Source organism: Girardinichthys multiradiatus, chromosome 13 (assembly GCF_021462225.1).
Source record: "Girardinichthys multiradiatus isolate DD_20200921_A chromosome 13, DD_fGirMul_XY1, whole genome shotgun sequence".
Taxonomy (NCBI): Eukaryota; Metazoa; Chordata; class Actinopteri; order Cyprinodontiformes; family Goodeidae; genus Girardinichthys; species Girardinichthys multiradiatus.
This window is the reverse complement of record NC_061806.1, coordinates 22,618,273-22,639,803: the sequence shown is the minus strand read 5'-3', so window position 1 is coordinate 22,639,803 and position 21,531 is coordinate 22,618,273. Positions and strand designations below refer to the sequence as shown.

Genomic DNA, 21,531 nt, shown 5'->3' with positions numbered 1-21,531 from the left:
TCTCAATAATATACATTGAAGTTTGTGGCTGTAACATGTCAAAATGGGAAAAAGTGGTTATGAATACTTTTATTTTCATGCACTATAATATGTGTATTTTATTCTAACTATAGTGATCATCTCAAGCAGGATTACAAAAAACACATTTTGATATGTTTATTAAGACTAAGAAAAAAAATGTACAGGACACATTTTGTCTTCACAACGAATTTTAAATGAAGATGACCTGAAATGTCATATTCCTAATAATTTTATCATGGTTTGCTTTTACTTTTGTTAATCATGAATAGAATTGTAATCTTTTGCCAACACTGATGTGCAAATCATTTCTTTTTTCCTGGTCTACTCAGGAAAGAAGACATTTTATAAGTAAAATATTTTTGCCATAAATGTGCAGAAGGTTAATATAATGATAGAATCACATCAACAGAAATACGATTTATTACCTTTACTATCACCACTTTGCATTCAGTTCAGTTTCACATGCCAGGAAAAGAAGAGGACTACACCGTTATTTTAAGGCTTAGGAAGTAAATCTGACTGACAAACAGCTGCCAGATCCATCTAATCCCATCCTTCACTCCCACATCTCAAATAACAGCGGTTTAAATTAAATTTTTATGGAGCTAATGAGAATTGCAAATATATTAAAAGAACCGATTACTGACAGGAATGCCAGCGTCTTACCTCTTTAACAACATTTACACTAATTGGCTATAAAATACATCTATTTCAAATGTTACATGCGTACCAAACTAGAAAAAACAGATATATTTGTATATAAACTCCTATAGGTATTTAAATCTATTTACATTTTTAACACTTATAAGTATAGCTTCTATCTTTAAAAGATGTTTAAAGACGCAGTATAGGGAGAAGGGCAACTAAATACCACGTATACAGTACACAGACAAATACAGCTGTACTCATTTAGCAACTGGGTTTTGAGGACTGGAGATGGAGGCTAACCATCGCTATGTTCTAAAGTTTTTCCTGTTAGTTAATCTCAAAGGAGCACCAGGAAACTCCTTTGTGACCATAGCCAAATTCCCTTTGAGAGTCTTAGCACTCTGGTTTTACAGACATAATAATAAGATAGTAAGATGGAGATGGATCAGTCAAAAACAAGAGTGTCCCAACAGACCTGATTTAAATGGTTGAAGCATGTTACCAAGTTGTGCAGACACAAAAAATAGCGACCATGAAAATCAGGCGTGCTGAAGATGCAACACATCTAAAGCCTTTATGACAACGGATTCCAAGGATGAGTTTGACGTTCCAGATTTACAGAAAGAAGCATCAAGGTACTCAAAACAGTTCAAAAATCAGCAGAAATCCAAAGTAATACAAACAAGCTTAACTAAAATGTTCAGAACCTGTAAAGTTGTAAATCTCAGTTTACATAATCAGGGAGGCTGTGCCTTGTGCAATGGTTTCCTTATAGTCATATATAATTTTTTAGTTTCTCGGCTTCAGGCACAGCCCGTTTGCGTCCAGTTAGGTGTAGAAGTTTCAAAGTAATGGAAGGGTATAACAGGAAGAGATGGATTTCCTTATGACTGATGGGTGAGGGAACTGTTGCGTCATCAAGTCTTACTCTATCAGAATATTTTTAGCTAACTCAGCAAGGCTTTTTTTATTGAAGCAGAAATGCAGATAGTTTTCAAACCTAAAGTGTTCACATCTGCAGTATTGTCTTAATATGATTTTCCTCCTGTTTATCTTAATTCTTCCATACGTCCTAAATGTCTCTCCTCTTCATCAATGTCCTCATTCTCCATTCCTACACTTTCTGCTCCATCTCTATCTGTTGGCCCTGCCTACTCTGGCCTTGACCTTTCCCATTCATCTCGTACATTGAGCTCTTCTGCTGTTTCCGTTGGTAACACCACACCCCGATGATGACTGCCGTGGCCACAGCACACACCGCCACAATGATGGCTGCTACCTTCGCCCCTTGACTGCTTGAGCTTGGAGGGTGAGGAGGACAGTCCTTACCCACACAGATTGTATTCCTCTTCTCTCCTTCCATCTCACCCATCTCACCTGGTAGGCTGTCCAGAGCGTGTTCCTCCATCACTCCAAGGAAGGTGTCACCGTCGTGCACCGGGGGGGCAGGGCCGTGATCGAGGAAGGGGTGATCGGTGAGATCGTCTAGCCATGAGTGGGTGGGAGAAACTTGTTGTGTGTCGTAATCCAGGGTGTCGGAGTGTGGGGGGGAGTTTGAAAGCTCTGAATGGTCAGATGAAGTAGTTGGTGTCCTGAAACCAGGCCAGCCCTTCTTCTCCCCTCCTTGGTCTGATTTAGGTGCCATAGTCGGGGATATATCTTCATCTGACAAACTGATGTGAGGATCCCGTTTACGTACTTCCACGTCATTGGGTTTATTTGTTGTCTTTACCTCATTGGGTTTCATCTTCCTCTTTGTGGAATTACCATTTTCTGTATCAAGCAGATCGACTGGATATCCATCCAGCCAGGAATTATCTTTGGAGGTCTCACTTCCTGCTTCCCCCTGGGTGATGTTTGGGCGTCGTTTGGTTGCTACAGAAATGATAACGTGTGGATGATCATCATCATCTTCGTGACTATCATGATCATCCTGATGTTTGTCTTCACGATTGTCGTGAATATCATGTTCATCAAGTTCATAATGTTCTTTTCCATCATCATGGTCGTCACTTTCTGAATGTTCCTCTGAATTATCAGGATGTTCTCCATTATTGTCTCTGTGATCACCATCATGGTCCTCCTTACTTTGGTGATCATCATATGCATCATCTCGATCATCATATTCCTGGGTGCCATGATGAGTACGATCACGGTCATCTTCATGCTCGCCCATATCATAATGGTCATCATGATCATCATCATGTTTGTGTCGATCAGGTCTGTCCAAGTCATCGTACTGGGCTGGTTGATTCACATGGTCATCAGCATCTTCTTCCTGGTGACTGTCAGGATCATCACGATCGTCAGTATGGTCGTCTTCATGGATGTCCAGGTAATCGTGGCGACTGTCCTCATGATCATTATCATCTCTGTCATCACCAGGAGTCTCATATATATCCTGTTCATCATCATGATCATCACTTCTGTCTAGCTCATCATCATGATCATGATGATGATCGTCATGATCATCATCATCAATGGGGTTGGTGCTTTCAAGCCGTTCTTGGCTCTGGTTTTCTTTGCTCTCCTCAGACTGGGCACCAGAAGCTCTCGGTGTTGCCTGTGTGACTAAGTCGCTGGTAAAGGAAGGTACCTCCTCCTGGAAGGCCTCAGAGGGGAACCAGAACATGTGTTTTTGGGAGAGAAGAGATACAGGCTCTTCAGTGGCTGCAGCTGCACCACCCTGGACAAACTTGGTCATGTCCTGCTTAAACCTAGGATGGACCGTGAAAGCGTCTTCTTCTCTCTTTGCTACTTCGTCCACAGCTCCTTCAAAGGTTCTACTGTTATTGATCACATTTTGTCCAATGTTGTGCACTTCATGGTGATCCTCCTCTACATTTACCCAAAACCTTGTCTTTTGCTGCTGCAGAATCCTCTTCCCATCTAGAGATGTATCTCCTAACGCCTCTTCTTGACTGTCATGATCATGATTTGCCTCTTCATAGGAATCTTGAAACTTGTCTTCATAATCTACATGGGCTTCAGCTGCATCTAAAAATAAAATGATGAAAGACATAGATAAAATGCAGAGGTACATCATATTAAATGTTAGATTTAATGTTTTGGTTGGACTGTCTACATGAAAAATGGGCAATGGTTCTTAACCTTGTTAAACCTTGGGATTTGGAAGGTTGTCAATGCAAATCCAATATTTTAGATATGTTTTTTATTAGGGGTGGAACTTTGAAGCATTAAAATTGATTAATTATTACAGAAAAAACCAATACATTAAGAAAAAACCCAATGAATTTAATCGCCCCCCTTCTCAGTTTCCTCCCTTCTGGCTCACCCGGCTATCCTGATGCATACATTTCAGCCCTCTAGGTGGCAGCAATGCCCCCAAGGTTTGTTTGCCATCTACAAAGACAATGCACACGATGTATTGAGTGCAGCTGCACTTCAAGCATATGGTATCACCTCAATGCAAAACATGTTGCTGCACGCACAAACAACAACATACCTGATACAGGTTCAGAGACAACATACATAAGCCTTTGTATGATGAGAGTTTAAAGTTCATGAACATGTCTTTTAATTGATTTAGTTGTTAATGATTAAAAACCGATTAAATACCAAGACTCAAATTAATTAGCTACATTATTAATCTCCTCCCACCACAAATTTTCAGTATACCGCTTACTTGAATGGCATGTTCTCTTGTCTTTCCTATTTTAAAGACGAGTTAAGACAAATAGGTCTTGGTGTAACATCGTGTTCATACCCCATGAAAATAAAATAAATAAATCAAATTTACATTTCTTCACACTAATCAACTTAAAAGGGTGTAAAATTAAATAATTTTAATGGCACAAGTAATTGTGGAACTGGTAATTTTGTTCTGCAGATGCCTGGCACACCAGGTAACATACCTGGTATGTTTTGTTCCCACACCACATACAAATGTGCTCAAAATAAAATGAATTTCTCAAATTTTCACAGTGATATTATGCTACTGCAATAAAATCTTTTATACTAGTTAAACTAACACTGTCAGCCTATGTATTGATCTCATATTGTGATGAAATAGACAATTCACTGCTGGATACAGCAAGTTTAAAATGTTTTTATATGAAATATGTTATTCATCACTTAGAGAATAAGAAAAATACTTAGATGCATCGTATCTCTGCATCTAGCACTAGATGAATGCAGGGTGTGCATATAAAATATCAAAATCTATATCAGATATTTCTCATTCCTGAACCCTAAGACCTACTGATGACGTGCTCCCACATCCAATTAAACATCTGACTTCAGCTTGGAAAAATAAATGATGGAGTTATTTATTTTATCACTTGGTATGCAGAAAATGACGAAATTAAATTAAATTGGACTTTTACAAACACAAACAACAAAGGCAGGTGCTTAGATAAACTGTCAAATAAGCTGCATCTGCTTAGCCTGTAGATTGTATTTCACAATAAAACAGGTAAATCATAGTAAATCTATGAAGGTTTATTACGAGGAAAACTTGGAGGAGAAATTGTTCTCTTTTATTGTATTGGAAAGATAAGTTTTGATGTTCTAAATCAGTCTGCTGCTACTTTTTCACAGAGGGATACCTTACATAAAATATAGCATTATATTTATTGTTCAGAATAATTGAAAGCTATGTTTTTGGGGGGTTTTCTTCTGATTTTTCTGCCACTATTGGCCTTTATTGACAGTTACCAGATAGGAAAAGGGCAAAGAGAGAAGTGGGGAAGATTTGCAGCAAAGGTCTCAAGGTCAGGAATTGAACCCAGGACGGTTACGTGGAGGACTATACCCTCTATACCCTTCAACCAGCTAGCTGAAGGGAAAATGTTAAGACTTTTATCTCTGTTAACACAGCCACATCATGGCATGTCACACTGAGATGTCAAAGAAGACATTTTCATCACAATTTTTATGTTGGAAAGTCTATTTTCTGAGAACCAAGACACAAAAACCTCTAATCTTTAAAAACATTGAAGTGAGAGCTTTCCCTTTCTTCACATTTTGTTTTTATTTCTGCTCTTTAATATTTTAAAACTGTTTTTAAAAATTCTAAAATGTCTTTACCTTTAACACAAATCTCCACCGTCCCATACCACTCCCCGCAGCTGTCACACAGCAGGCTGAAGGTGGTATGACTGCTGGGCATCATGTAACCGGGCGAGCACGTGTACAGCAGCTCATCTCCTATCTCAAACCCTGAGTGATGCTGCAGACGGGCATGGGGGAAGGATGGAGGATCCCCACAAGCTACAGCTACCAACAACAAGCAAAGAGACACTTGTGATACTTTGTAAGATAAAGATTATGCTCATCTGATGGGTATGAATGTCGTTACAGTTCACAGAAATCAATATTAAGATTAAATCAATAGAAGTTATTTTCATTGAAATATAAAAATAATGGATTCAATAAATGAAAATCTAATAGAGACAAGTTTTATTGTTTTATTGTTCATGTTATGTTATTATGTAATCCTTACATTCTTTTATGGCTGAAGTCTGATTAGAAAAACACATCAAGTTTAACAAAACTGAGGCATCCATCCAGAAAGAAAGCACAAATAAAGTCAGTTCTGTTCCTTAGTAAATATCACAAAGACAGCTTGTCAAAGCCTGTTTTACCATTTTGGTGCATCGTTGTAAATGAATTTACATCACTGACCTTTGTCTTTCATACAGAAGGCACTCAGGTGTGCAGTGTCCTCTGTAGCATTCTCTGTCTTCACGTTAACTGCTTTCAATGAGCTCCCCTCAATGTTGCAAACTGTGGTCCTGCAGACAGACACAAGGACAGTATGATAGAAGCCTTTCAAAAGTATTCTCTCCATTGGAACATTTTTAAATTCAATCACATTACAACCAACTTGTTATGGTATTTTATTTAGTTTTTTGTTTTTTTTAAAGATATGTTTTTCAGCACTAGTGGCCTTTATTTTGTATTTTTTGACAGTAGGTAGACAGGAAAGGGGTAGAGAGAGGGGGAGACATTCGGTAAATGTCGTCAGGTCCGGGACTCAAACCTGGGACAGCCGCTTCAAGGACTAGCCTCTGCATATGGTTGCGTGCTTTGCCCCTACACCATCAGCGCCACGCTAATTAATTCATTATTGTAAAGAGGAAATTAAACTATGCGTTATTTTCAAGGTGATGTAAAGTTTCATCCAGAAACCTAAAAAAAATAAAATTATGAAATGTCATAAATGACCCTTCCATTGTTTTTATATAGCAGAAAATTTATGCTTCTCTAAAACTAAAATGCACTACCATATATGGAAGATGACATGTCGTCTGGAACCATGGGAAACTATTCCTGTAAGCAGAAAACATATTGACCCCAAAACACTTTTTTCTAACGAAGATATGTCAGACAAATGTGGGGCTGCTTACTGGCAACGCAAAAGGATAGAGTGAGCACTCTGTATCAAAGGATCCTCTACCCAGGAAACATGGATCAGATTTATGATTGTGCAGATGAAAAACAGTATCTATGTTTGCAACACTTTGTGCTACTAGAAACTAGACTATGGGGGAAAAGCAACCTAAAGCTGATTGACAAGAGCACAACACAGGTTATACCACGGAAACGAAGGATAGCTCCAACAGAGTCAGAAGCCAGACCTTTGAGATGACCTCCGGTGTTTTTGGTAACCACAAAGATATTCAAGTAAAAATATGTTGTTTTACAGCGTTTTCTTCATTTTTTGAGTCAGTTCAAAATGTTTGCTAATGTCCATGGATTGTGTTATTGAATAAACCAATAACAGCTTTCTCGTATTAAAATTAACTGTTGCAGGAACTCATTTTATTGTACACTTGACCTAGAGACCTGTGGCATTATTGTAGTGCAGTTAAAGCCTTATTGGTAAAACATGAACTGATCATGTTGGGAGAAGTGAGACTTTTAGCAGCTTCCCTTCACTATCACCATGTTTTACACTGTTATTGCTGCACATCTCTTCATGTTAAGCAAGTTTTTTCTTCTGGATATTTCTAGCTTTTGAACATGGAAATGCATATAAATATCATGAGCTACAGGCCCAAACACAGCTGAAAATTAAAACCTATAAAACTGGTGTTATATTCTCTTTAAAGAAGCAGCAGACATGCATGAGTCTGCGTACAATTGAAATAATCAGAGCATCAGTATTTGTAAAGAATCTGTCAGGAGAAGCAGAGCAATTTGTGACTTGTGCTTCTATGCTTCTCCGGCTTGTCATGACAGAAAACAGAAACCATAGTGTGTTTGGTGTTGTAGTAGTAACATATGCGATGGACAAGTAAAAAGACAACGTTAAGGCCTGGGAGTTAGACTGAGTGGTGTTTGTTTATGGCAACATACTGAAAAAACCTGCGTCAGTGTTTCAGCGTAGACTGTGGGGTAACTGGCAAGGATCCCAGTTAAAAAAAATGAAATCTCACACCACTGATAGAAAAACTTAAGAAGACAAATAAGAAAACAAAATACCCCAATGTGACAGAAAGTGTTCTGGATTATTCAACTTACTAAGTCCTTTTTTCAGTTTGCATTATACTAATATAGTCCTTACCATCAAAATGATGTGAGGACCAGAGGGAAAAATGGCAAGAAACAGCTACAAAGGAAGTGAACTGAGCAGGACTATCATATAAGGGGGGAAGTCAAACTAAGGACCTGAAGTACTAAGTACAGAACACCAAATTTGACGAATAAATCATGGATTTTCCTCCAAAGCAGCAGTGTTATTCAAAAAAACACCACCTGTATAAATATACATTGCAACACCAGCACAGCATCAGCACCAGTTTCTTGTTTGTTTTCCCTGTTTATGTTCTCCCCGTGCTGTTCATTTAGTTCATCCTATTATTTACATTTTCTTGATTTTTGAATTTCTGTACATTGTGTACTGTTAGATTATTTCCAGTGTTTCTGTATTCCTGCTCATCTGTGGTTATTATGCTCCCTCCTTCAGTCGCTATGTATTCTCCCTGCCACCAGCTGGTCCACATTTCACCTGATTAGTTCATTTGTCATTTCTTCACCCTGCCTCTGTATTTATCCTCCTGTTTATTATCTGCTTCATGTCTGTATGCCTGCCTGTGTTCCATGTCCTGTGGCTACCTGTAAGTTACCAGTTTTATTATTATTAAAATACTTCAACTCACCATGTGGCTCCCACGCTCTGATCTGTGCGTTGAACCTACCAAACCTCAGCAAAATATGACCTAGATAGAAATAGACCTCTGTTTCTAATTAAGGCTAAAAAATAAAAGTTTAATCTATAAATATTAAACTTGAAGGAAGTCTTTATGCCCCTTTACTCTGTATTATAATAAATAAATAAAAACACGTGTATCTTTTTGCACTTATCCCAGTTGGACGTATGTTTTCATTGTAATCCGACTATTAAATATCACTGACATGGCCAACACGAATAATTAACAAAAACTTTTATGGTAAAAAACACCATCCAAGGCAAAAAACTGCACTCACGTGCGGTTTAACAAGTGACGTTGATGTTTTGTCCCAGTGTATTAGGTGTTTATTAAACTTCTGTAGCCCTTTGAATGAAAACAAGGCATAGGTTGCAGATTTTGCATACAATTTATTCTGTTAAATAGAGCACGCAAATGGTGTACTGCTCAGTTTAGGCAAAGAAAAATGTACGAATAAAATACCAAGGAATAGCATGTTACTACTGAATACTGCGTGTTGTGCTTGTTTCTGATTGCTAGCTGTGTCCCCGTAGCTGTGTTCTGTAGTTGTGGCTCTTTTAGTTTGTATCCAGCTCTTTTTTACAGGCTGCAACAGGCAACTTGCAGTTCTAAAATGGTAAATGTCTCCCTCATCCCTGACTTCTCATAATGTCACAATGTTTCCAATAGAATGTTGCAGAAAGAGAAAATAATTACTTCAAAGAGCTTGTTATACTTGTTACAGCTGCAAACATGAACATTTTAACAACCAATCTACTAAAGAGAAATTGCACAGTTTTCTTTTATCAAGGTGTAAGAAATACAGGGAACACCATAACGTAACATGTAACATTAGACAATGTAGAGATCTTATTCCTTTTGGTAGTCAAGCCTTAGCTCCCAGGGAATGGCTGGCACAGCCTGAAGAAGAGGTCTGGGTATGTTGTTAAAGCAAAGTAGTAGGTGAGGGTGGTGGACTTGACATGCAGATTCCTGGGATCATTATCTTGTTCTGAGGACCTACAGGATAACATTTGCAAGACTTAAGGGTTTGTTCATGTTCCAGCCCTCAGCTTTTTCCTTTGGATCATCACCAAAGGAACAGGATCTCATATAAATTAACTTCCTTTGGGTGGCTGGAGAAAAGACAAGGAACTCCACCATCTTGGGGTCTCAGAGTTGAACCATTGTTAATCTGCATCGACAGAGGTCAGCAGAGAGGTTCAATCACCTGACCATGATGCTTCTTCAGCATCCTCCTAGAGTTTTGAAGGATTTTCTCGGCACATCCATCTTTTTTGAGATTTTTTTCGAAAGTAGGCAGACAGGAAGTGGGATGGAGAGAGGGGGAAGAGATGCAGCACAGGCCTCCGGGGTGGGGACTCAAACCCGGGAAAGCTGCACTGGAGCTCCGTCTATGGATTGCACGCTCTATTGCTCCGCCACGTGCTGCGCCCCCTACATCCATCTTTTAAGAGCACCACAACTCGGCGAAGGCAGTTTCTGTATTTTTGGGGATGGATGGATGGATGGATGGATGGATGGATGGATGGATGGATGGCATCAACAAATACATTGCTTCCATCTCCGTATGTTAATACATTAGTTTTGTTACCACTTTTCTCTAAATTCCAACCCAATAAGCCAAAAACTACTACAAGAGCTCCTCTTTAATTCAAACCTACGTCACAGTGCACACTGTCAACCATAAATCACTGTACCTGTCTCCCTCCTAAATCAAATGAGCATTTGTTTCTGTCTCTTGGGGGATCAAAGCAGCATCTCATGTTGCTGTGGAGATGAGGGGCGTAAATGGAAGCGGTTGTCGACATGACACCCCGGCTCAGAATTCCCTCATCCCTGAGGAGGAGACAGAGGAGCCTTTCTCTGTCTTTTGCTCTCTGCCTTTTCTCTTCCCTACCTGAAATGTGTCACTCTTGCATCTTCCCACACTTGCTAAAACCGACAGAACTACTTCTGCATCCTTTGCTCTTTCATCCCCTCGTCTGACCTCCGTCACATGTATAGGCGCGCACACTAAGGTGACCTTTGACCATCTCAAGTCTTCTTGCTTGTCCCCTCAAAAGCGAGAAGATAAATGCTTATGTTCTTACCCGACCATGCCTCCATAGAGCCACCCGCGGGTGCAGTAAGAGAAGACGCAGTCCACCACGGCTTGACGGAGCTCTTCAGCTGACGCCAAGCGGGCATGTTGAGAAGCACACGCCTGCTCTGCTTCCCTGAAGCCCAATAAACTCCTCGGGTCTAATACGAACACTCGACCTGTGGAGAGATGGGGGAATTTTTTTTAGCAAAATAACAAAATAAATCAATTAAAACACAACTAACAGAGAGCCCTTTCTATTTCTATATCTAACAATGTAGTCAAATTCTTAATTTTGATTATGTCTTCTATGGTAAATGAGAGTCACATTATATTGGACAAGATGAAAAAAACTCCCATAAATGTGCAAATACTATGAATAAGGTTGCATCTAACCTTCAAATAAGAAGTAAAACAGGGAAATATGTGACAAATTGTGTTAGAGATCTTGCTAAAGTACAAAATCACTTCGAAATGACTGTGAAGACAAGCTCCAATCTGATTGGTTTAGCCCTCCTTTGATAATTACCATCACAGCAGGAAGCATTTCCTTCAACTTGCCACAGTGCAATGCAACAGACTCTAAATGTTGCTGCAAAACAGAACATATTGGGTTGTGCACATGGGATTGTGGGATTTTCAAATGACCTTCGATGTAATTAAACATAAAGGAAAGTGAAAGATACCTGAAACCCAGAGCAGACCGTACAGACAAGTTGGTAGCACTGTAAGTAAGAATTTTGGGAATAAAATTATTGCGCTTTTATTAAAGCATTTTAACCTCTAAAGGTCATGTTTAATTATGGTTACATTCTAACAAACTAACATCTCTTTTTGTTAACAAATCCAACCAAAACATTTTGACTGGAATTCAATCGAAGATGTTTTTTTCAGTGAATCGTCGTTTGCATCGTCCAGCTAAGAACAGTACGGCTGATTTGTTTATAAAGAGACATGAAAGAGCATTTGCCCCCATTTGCTTTTATTGTGACCCTTAAATATTTCAGATTAGCAAACTAATTTTAATAACAGACTGAGATAACCTGAGTAAACAAAAATATAGTTTTCAAATTAAATCTGCCCCATGGTGTCACTCTCCAGCCTGTCAAGAGCTTGACTAGGCTACTCCAAAACCTTCATTTTGTTTATTTCAGCCGTGTTGTCAAGCATTGGATCATTAACTTGCTATGTAACCCAAGTGTGTTTAAGCTTAAATTCAAACTGATGGCCCGACATTCTCCCTCAGAATTTTCAGCAGAATTCAAGATAACATCAATTATGGTACGTGGTCCTTGTCCGGAAGAAGCAAAGCTGTCCTGGACCATCACAGTAATTCACATGTTCAACTGTCGGTATGATGTTGCTTTTCTGAAAAGATGTTGACCTCTTCGTTTTACACATGATGTAACAGGACACGCACCTTTTAAAAGGTTAAACTTTTGTGTCATCAGTCCACAGAATATTTTCTCAAACATCTTGGGAATCATGGACCTGATTTTCACCTTTGAACTTTCCAATGAATGCCATTGTTGCCCAGCCTGTTTCTTCTTGGTAAATCATGAACACTGACCTTTACTAAGGCAACTAAAGGTTGCAGTGCTTTCAATGTTGTTCTGGGTTCTTTTGTGACCTCCTGGATGAGTCGTTGATGCACTCTTGGAGTAATTTTGGTAGGCTGGCCAATCTTTAGAAGGTTATGTGTTGTTCATAATGGCTCTCACTGTGGTTAGCTTTAGTCCCAATGCTTTTGAAATCGCTTTGCAACACTTTCCATACTAACAGATGTAAATGACTTTCTTTCTGATCTGTTCTTGAATCTCTTTAGATTGGGGCATTATGTATTCATTTTCGACATTTTTAGCCCATTTCATGTTGTCAGACAGGTTTTTATTCTACAGATCTGTAGTAATCAGATCTGGGTTTGGCCACAAAAACTGAACCAACATTTTTTTTATTCATCACAGTTTATTAACCAGAGTGGCAGTTATATTTTAGAGCCAGGATGATTTTCAGATCAGAATAATAAATAAAAAAAATGTAACATGCCACCTATTTAGAAAATATTTTAAAAACTTTATTTCAATTTCAGTTGTATTTGATATTGTCATTTGTACCACAAAAAATAAACAAAAAGACATTTTGAAATAAACAGTCCTAATGATGGTTAGTTACAATTCATTTTTTAAAGAGGATATAGCAAATATTTATGCTGATATCTAAATAATTAGCTATACTTTAATCTGTTCTGTAAAGCACATTTTGAAGCTGGTTAAAATCGAAATAATTTAAGGGTCCTTGGGGTTAGACTTAGACAATTTCTGCTCAGAAATAAAGACAAAAAATATTAACGTACCTTCTGCGTTCACAACAGAGGTCACAACAAGAAAAGTCAGGCATCCAAAGAGCAAGGACTGAACTATTTGGGGAGAACAATAAAGCATTTTTGTCAGTCTTCGTCTGTCTTAACTGTCTTTGCTTTAGAAACGTTGCCCAAAAACGTCCAGAATTATTCACAAACTCGTAGACTGAGGTTTCCTTTTCTCGGTTGCACAGACTAAAACTGTGCATCAACCAGTGAAGATGCTGAAGGAAGACAAGAAAACGGCTCAGGAGTGAAGAGGCGCAGCTTATCTTCCCCTAATAGTCGCACTGGCAAGCAGATAAAGCACCTGTGTGAAAAATCACGTCCTCCTGTTAGTAAATACGTCACGGCCCAAAATGTTCAGGGTGGGCAGAGGGAGGGGAGCAGGGCTGCTGCTTTTCAGTGAGACAAGACTGCAGGTAATTACTTTATTATAGGGAGATAATAGTAAAAATAATAAAACCAGTTGAAGAGAATGATTCTTCTCGTAAAAAAGTCAAAAATAAATCCCACTGGAACCCACTTTAGTAAGAGAAACATTAAATGGAGGGACTTGGAAGGATCTCCAGGGATCAAATTCATTTTTGCCCTCGCATATTTTATTATACAATATTATATACTAATATTATTAATTACAATTAGATAAAACAGCATAATTATTGATAAAACCGTTTATGATGCTATTTTGTTACTTGTATTATTATTATTTATTATTATTATAATTAGTAGTAGTAGTGGTAGTAGTAGTAGTAGTAGTAGTAGTAGTAGCAGCAAATAAACAAATATTGGGAAATTTAAAACTATTTAACAAAATACATTTCACTCTGAATTTTGAGAACGAGGAATGTTTTACGTATAGGTATATCTAATTAAATTTAAATATTATGGAAAAGTTAAATTGTTTCAGTAATTAAATTAAGAAAACTCCTATATAGATTTCATAAACACAAAGGTATTTATTTCCAGCATTTATTTATGCAAATTTAGATGACCAGGGCTTACAAGCTAATGAAACCTCAAAGTACATTTTCTCATAGGAACGTAAGACAAATAAAAAGGGTCATTGATGAAGAATTCAATTTTGCATTTCATTTGGTAATCAAGGTCCCAGAGTCTGGAGGAAGAGAGGAGAAGCATAGCAACAGACTGATCACCTCCATGTCATGCTGCACTGATGCAGTAATTCATGCAAAAGGAGCCCCAGTCAAGTATTGTGTCTATATTGTACAACACACGAATACACTGTTCAGTAGTCCGATATGTCTGGATTAAAAATAACTTTTTTTATCTTATTTTAATTTTCTTAGAAACTGTGTTTTGGGACTTAATAAGCTATAAGGCAGAAACAACATATCAGATATAACTGAAATAAATCGCTGATTGTAATGAATCTATATCATATGTTTCCCTCTTTAAATTACTGAGATAAATTAATTTTTTGATGATATTCTATTGTATTGGGATGCACTTGTAGATACATTTGTGTTTGACAATGGAGGGAGGAAAGAGGCCAGAACCCAGAAGTTTAATTAAGGTGAGATCCAAACGCAGGTGTTCTGAGTTTGGCTGTTGCAAACCACTCAATAGGATCCCTTCCCACAATCACAATAAATCCCTATTCGCCTTACTATCAACACAACTGGCAAAAACAAAGCTCCTGGCACTGAACTGAACTTTAATAGAGTAGGTAAAAGAAGGGATTTCATCATAAATAAAATAAATTATGGCTTTGAATATTTTCTGTCGAAGTGTTTGTTGAGATCTGTATTATTTAGGGGCACAAGTCCAGTCCTAATGAGGTAGAACGTCACTGCTGAGGCATGTGGGTTATGTTTTGGTTCTGGGTTTTGGTTGGACACTTCATGCTAGGCACGTTTAGTCGGGCAGGGAGGTTTAGGAATTTATTCAGCCTCAAGAAACATACATCAAAGTTAGTATTAAAGGCAATCTCATCAAAATAATAAACTGTCATTTTCTCATCACGACAGGTTTTTGAGTGAGCTCGAGCTTGTCTCGTTTAGTTGGGGGGATAAAGACAAATTGCTTCTGCCCACATGGGCCTTTCTGGATGATTCAGGCATTGTTTCAGAGAGTCTGCAGGTAAAGATAACAGCCCACATACCTACAGGATGCACAGTTGTAAACCTAAATTTAGCTCTATTACGACCTATTAAAACAAAGCACAAGTGGACTAAAGGGTTTCCTATAGGGTGCATGTTCTTCTATCATTATGATTATGATTATTATTAGTATTGTTGTTGTTTCTTGTTTGATGACAATTGAGGACAGTGTTGTTAATCCTGACTGTTATTTAGTTTTCCCATTTTGAAGGTAATACATGATAAGCAGTCTGAATGATTGTTTTAAATAAAGGAAGACAATGAATTAAGGTTGTACAAGAAAAAAGAAGCAACATTAATTTAAAAATCTTATACTATGGTGAAAGTTTGAAAGTCTCTTTAAAGGTCTTGTGTTGTTCATTATGTGTTCATACTTTGCTGGAAATAAGCATACTTTGAGGACATTGTACACAATACCTATGCTGGGTTTAACTCCATATGTCATTGTCAAATAATTTCTTTAATTACTTTTAAGCAACTCTAGTTGGACCGAAGTGCTGTAGAGCACGTTGAGATAATTCAAGAAACATAGTACAAAAACAATAAGACAAGAAATCACATAAACATAAGGTATAAAACAGGACACACTTTATTTTATTACAGTTATTTTTTTGTAAAGCTTCTGCTCTTTGGCTTCTTGAATTATTAATGTCTAGAATCATTACTCTTCATGCATGGAGTTTTAGAAAAATTTGAGTGGCACTATGTCATCAGCTGTGAACACAACGTTGAATAGTTGCAATGCGGCTGCCATAGGTGGAACTCTGGAGGAGCTTCAGACATCAACGTGGGAGAATGTGGTGAAAGAACAACCATTCGTTGTGCTCTTCACAAACTTTTATAAAAAATTATTTGCCAAGAATCTTCGCCTACAAACCATGTAAGGGACAAAACAAACACGTGCAAAAGGGCAAAGCTGGAAGTGAACTCAACAGACCCACAGTTGGTTCCACAAAGCATTGACTCAGAGGATGAATAGAAACACATGTTTTTATTTTTTTTGCAAAACATTTTAAAAGCAGGCTGCATGGTGGCGCAGTTGGTAGCACTGTTGCCTTGCAGCAAGAAGGTCCTGGGTTCAATTCACAACCAGGGGTCTTTCTGCATGGAGTTTGCATGTTCTCCCCGTGCATGCGTGGGTTCTCACCAGGTACTCTGGCTTCCTCCTACAGTCCAAAGACATGCCTGTTAGGTTAATTGGTAACTTTAAATTCCACTTAGGTGTATGAATGAGTGTGTGCATGGTTGTTTGTGTATTGCCCTGCAATGGACTGGCAATCTGTCCTGGGTGTACCCTGCCTCTCGCCCATAGACTGCTGGGGATAGGCACCAGCTCCCCCACAACCCACTATGGAATAAGCGGTAGAAAATGACTGACTGACATTTTAAAAGCCAGGTTTAAGTTTTCCACTTCAAAGTTTTTCATTACTTTGTGTTAGAAATGACACAAAATGGGAAACAGTTTCAAAGGTATGAAAACTGTTGCCATGGACAATATTCCTCAAACAATAACATCTTTCCTGAAGGTTCACTCTTACTCATTTCTTTCCTTCTAATCTCATCTTTTCCAGTTACTTTAGTTTTGTGGTTCTTCTGTCCCACTGGAGTTAAATGTGTCCCAGCTGCATTTCTCAGATCTGTGCATGTCTGCCCCACTTTTCTTTCACCCAACAGTCAGAGACCAGTCATACTTCTATGGATGTCCACTTGACACGTTCGGATAAAGAAATCAGTGAGGTTGAGATCCTAACCTATGCACTGGGGTTATTTTTGGAGAGGTGGAGGTCTGACGAAAGGAGGAGAGCCATGGTGAGTATGAGAGAGACAGCAATTCACACCTGATCTGCAGTGGGGGAGTCTGGTGAAAATGATGCTTGCTGCAGGTATCCCTTGGGGTTTTTATGTACAGACAGATGCTCGTCCAGACATCACATGGGTGAGTAATAATCTCACAGGACTTCCAGTAGGCTCCCATTTACCAGTCATGTGTTGTGGAGGTAAACACGCTGACACGCACAAATGCACCACCGCAAAATTACTTGTCATATGTGTGAGACCCGCGCCTTCCCAGGTGAATGTATGTCTTGTCAGGATGGGGTGAGCTGCTGTCTGGCTGACTCACAGGAAGTTACTGGTCATAATGGTGGTGGAGGGCACAATGACATACACAGTAAGAGTTGAGGTTCACACAAACAGGAGAAGAACTGAAAGCCTGTAGGTGAGGCAGCAAGGAGGAAACGTGGTTTTAGGAGCAATTTGCAGTGTTTCCTCCTGCACTCATACAGTATGTCACCCTATCGTAAAAATCTTGTACCTAAAAATGTCTCTTCATACAGGGCCAAGAAGAAAACAACCTGTGTCTTACTTTATGATTGAGTATTGTACCTTATTATAATAAATAAGTCTAGGAAAACCAGCAGTTACAATGTAATCAAATATAATCATTTATTATTAATAAGCAGTATTTTCTTCCATGGAGGATTGATTATACACCATCCAACTTCAATGAATTTGAAAACAAGAATGTAAAATTTCACTTTTCCACAAAGAGCCAAAGTGGTATCATTTGGTAATAAATTGTGCCTCAAAACAAATATTTGATATCTCTTTAGAATGACTGGATAGGAACATAATTTGTTTTCAGTTTTCAACCATCCGCCCCAAACAGTTTCCCATACATGAAAAGAAAATTGGTCAGGTTGTTTAGGCACAACCAAACAACCACCAAGGCTTAATTCAGTCATAAACTGGAAACTGTTGGAATACCAGTGGCACTGTCCATCCTGAAACTAGTTTTAAATCACCATAGACTGAGACACTGCCGGCTAAGAAAAGTAGCCTCTGACTACAATGACCAGAAACACGTTTAGAGAAGTCAATGTTTGGCTTTCACACCTAAGAACACCGTTTTAACTGTCAGCCATGGTGATGGCAGCATCATACTGTGGGGCTATTTCCCTGTGTTGGTAGTAATGTATTGCACAAACAATTCTTTAACTTTACCTCACCTAAAAAGCTATGGAGACCAGGGGCTCCATTACTTCATGAAATGTGATTGCTATTGTGTGTTATAGTAATTTTTTACAGACCAATTGGTTGACTGCATCTCAGCCCTTCCGTCTATGAAACTCCTTAAGTTTGCAGATAACACCACTGTTATTGGTCTGATGCAGGACAGTAACCCTAACCCGAGTCTGTATACAGACAGGAGGTTGACTTGCATGTACACTGGTGAGCTTAACCTGCTCAAGACAGTGGAGAGGATGGTGGACTTCTGGAAGACATCCCCCACACAGTCACCACTCACTATCCTCAACAACACTTTGTCTACTGTGGATCACTTTCGGTTCCGAGGAACCACCTTTTCTCAGGTCTTGAGATGGTCCTCACACAAAGATAGTGTTGAGAAGAAGGCCCAGCAGAAACTGTACTCCCTGTGGCAACTCAAGGAGTACAACCTTCCACAGGAGCTGGGAGTCATCTTCTACTCTACCATTATTCAGTCTGTCCTGTTTTCATCCATTACTGTGTGGTTTGGCTCATCCACAAAACAGGACATGTCCAACCTACAACATACTATCAATTAGGTCTGCGGAGAGAATCATCAGGGCGGACCTTCTGTGACTCTTCTTCCTGTGAATCACTCAAGGTAGACTGGAAATAAAATGCATCAAGTTGCTTTCAGTGTGTGATGGTGTTGGTGTGCACATAACCTGCAATAATAAAACAAATCCACCTCAAACTTTATTCCACTGTTATAGCCCTCCATTAAACATTTGACTCTTGGTCAAAAACTAGAAGGTTAGAACATGAACAACCAATCCCAAACACATGCCTTGGAATAGATGCAGACTAGCATGGTCCTACCAAAGCCCAGACCTCTGCATTATTGAAAAACTGGTGACCATGATTTAAAGTAGGGCCCTTGCCAGGATGGCAACCAGTTTATTTAAACAAATTCTCAAATGAATGGTTAAATATCTATGTGGAATTATTACAGAAACTTGTTATTGGCTATGTAAACCATGTCAGGTGCAACTTACAAAAGACATTTAACCACAGATTAATTGCGTTGTTTGTATTTATTCGTTCCCATATAAAAAAATCCAACCATGTGGGGATTAGAAAAAAATCCACCATGAATTAAAACTTGTTCTCCTAAATCTTATTCTTTAAAGCCCTTAAAATGTGATGCTATATAATTGTTGTTCCCTGAAAAATGTATAAAATCCCCCAAAATAACTAATGCCTTTGAAGTAATTTTTGGAGATGGTTGAGGATCGAATGCAGGCAGGAGACAGGCAGAATGATGGAGGCTATAAAGGAAATTAGTATGACACACTTAATAACAGCATTACAGAAGAAAACAGAACGACAGGAAAATCCAGCAATGACTAACTGAACCGAGTAGCATAAATACTGAGGATGGTGATTGGTTGGGTGACAGCGGTGAGTGATGAGAGCGTTGTGTGGGGGACCAGCTGTTAAAGGTGTTTCTTGATGTGTTTTTCATTTACATATCTGAACATTGGTCCCGAGGTAACTGAGCAAGATGAGCACAAGGAAAGGTAAAATAAATAATCAAAACAGAGTAATCAGAGTAATCCCATATATCCTCTAAACAATGCACAAGAGCTCAGCATTCCCCCCCCCCTGGTAAATTTATAAGCACGCTGTATCAACACTTTCAGCATTTTGTCAGCCTGTGTTGAAGAATTGTGTGCGTGACAGTTGACCCTGCTTGACGTTGTAGCACGCATTGCGATCATCAGGACACATTCTACACTGAGCTGCCATGCACAGCTGAGTCATGATGGGTGATGCGTTCTGCTATTCAAAGAACCGAGCTAATTCATTTGATGGGAGATTGTTAATTGCCCACTGATGCAGAGGATTGAGGAGGGGAAACGTGCTGCATGAATATTATAGATAAATTATTTGCAACAACTGGGGTTTGTTGTGCTTGCATGTGTTTTGTCTGGCTCAGATTGATGTTTCTTGCTACACTATTTGATCAGAGGGGAAACTTTAGAGATTTAAATGAGTTTGTATTAATAATAAAGCCGAACGTCCTCTAGTCTTTTGAGGACCTCTACACTGACAGACTGGTTTGCATTATCAGTTGTGCATCTTTCATATATTGGATCAGTCTGATGTAGTTTTTTAATGGCAAATAGTTTAATTACAAGATAAATTAAGGTAGTTCACGGGCACAGTTGAGTGTGTTATTTTTTGTTACATTTTATGTCTAAATGTAGTGCTAATTGTACACATTATTGTTTAATGTGTGTTTAATAATATCAAATTTGTCCTCATTTTTTGTGTTCATGTTTTATTTAATTTTCTGCTTAAATGTGATTGTTTTGCATCCATGGGTAGCCATTTAACCTCATTTTGCTCTAACTTTGTTTCTCTTTTTAGTTAATTTGTGCCAAATGTTGGTTATTTTGTTTTGTGTTGTTAATTTCATGTTATGTTTTGTTATTTCTTCAGAGGGCTCCATCCATCAGACATCCCCCTCCTGTCCCTTTCAACACTTCAGGTGAGAAATGAGCTGCAAAAGATCAAGATGCGAAATGTTGTAGGTCTGTAGGGCATCAGCTCCAGGCTCCGGAGGTGCTAGGCAAATCAACATGTGGCATCATTGGATACATGGTCAACATGAGCTTGAAGATGGGAAAAGTACCACAGCTATGGAAGACCTCCTGTGTTGAACCAGTGCTGAGAATCACCTATCCGAAGGACCTCTGCAGCTACAGGCCAGTAGAACCTTGGTGAGGTCTTTGTTGGATCCGCTGCTGTTCACCTACCATCCTATTGGGGTGAGTGATGCCATCATCTATGTCCTGCTCCGAACTCTGACCCACCTGTAGAAGCCAGGAAGCACTGAGGATCATGTTCTTTGATTTCTCCAGTACTTTTAATACCATCCAGCGAGGACTTCTGAGGGACAAACTAGTAAAATACAAAATTATGTCTGATTTTTGAGTTTGGAAAGCTCAAAATGAAAGGTGTTGACCACAGAGTCTACTCAACCCAAAGGGTCATATTGTTGGAAACACATGCAAGAAAAATCTTTTTAAGAAAAACTACTTCAAAAGACGATCCCCGCCTTTACTT

General features: G+C 38.7%; 1 protein-coding gene across 1 annotated transcript; it reads right to left on the bottom strand.

Annotated features, from left to right (window-relative positions):
- Positions 1-141: 141 nt before the first annotated feature.
- Positions 142-13,554, bottom strand: susd5 (sushi domain containing 5). Its single transcript, XM_047384652.1, has 5 exons — positions 13,283-13,554; positions 10,940-11,108; positions 6,316-6,425; positions 5,719-5,907; positions 142-3,666 (listed from the first exon to the last, which is right to left on the bottom strand). The coding sequence occupies exons 1-5, from the start codon at positions 13,368-13,370 to the stop codon at positions 1,784-1,786; spliced, it is 2,439 nt and encodes an 812-aa protein (XP_047240608.1). The 5' UTR covers positions 13,371-13,554; the 3' UTR covers positions 142-1,783.
- Between the last annotated feature and the right edge of the window lie 7,977 nt (positions 13,555-21,531).

Bases quoted from the DNA above. Each gene is read 5' to 3' on its own strand.
- susd5 (XM_047384652.1), bottom strand. From the start codon at position 13,370: ATGCTTTATTGTTCTCCCCAAATAGTTCAGTCCTTGCTCTTTGGATGC. The intron at 11,109-13,282 runs GTACGTTAATAT...ATCTCTCCACAG, and splicing joins CTCTGTTGTGAACGCAGAAG to GTCGAGTGTTCGTATTAGAC. The intron at 3,667-5,718 runs GTAAAGACATTT...TTTTATTTTTAG, and splicing joins GGTGGAGATTTGTGTTAAAG to ATGCAGCTGAAGCCCATGTA.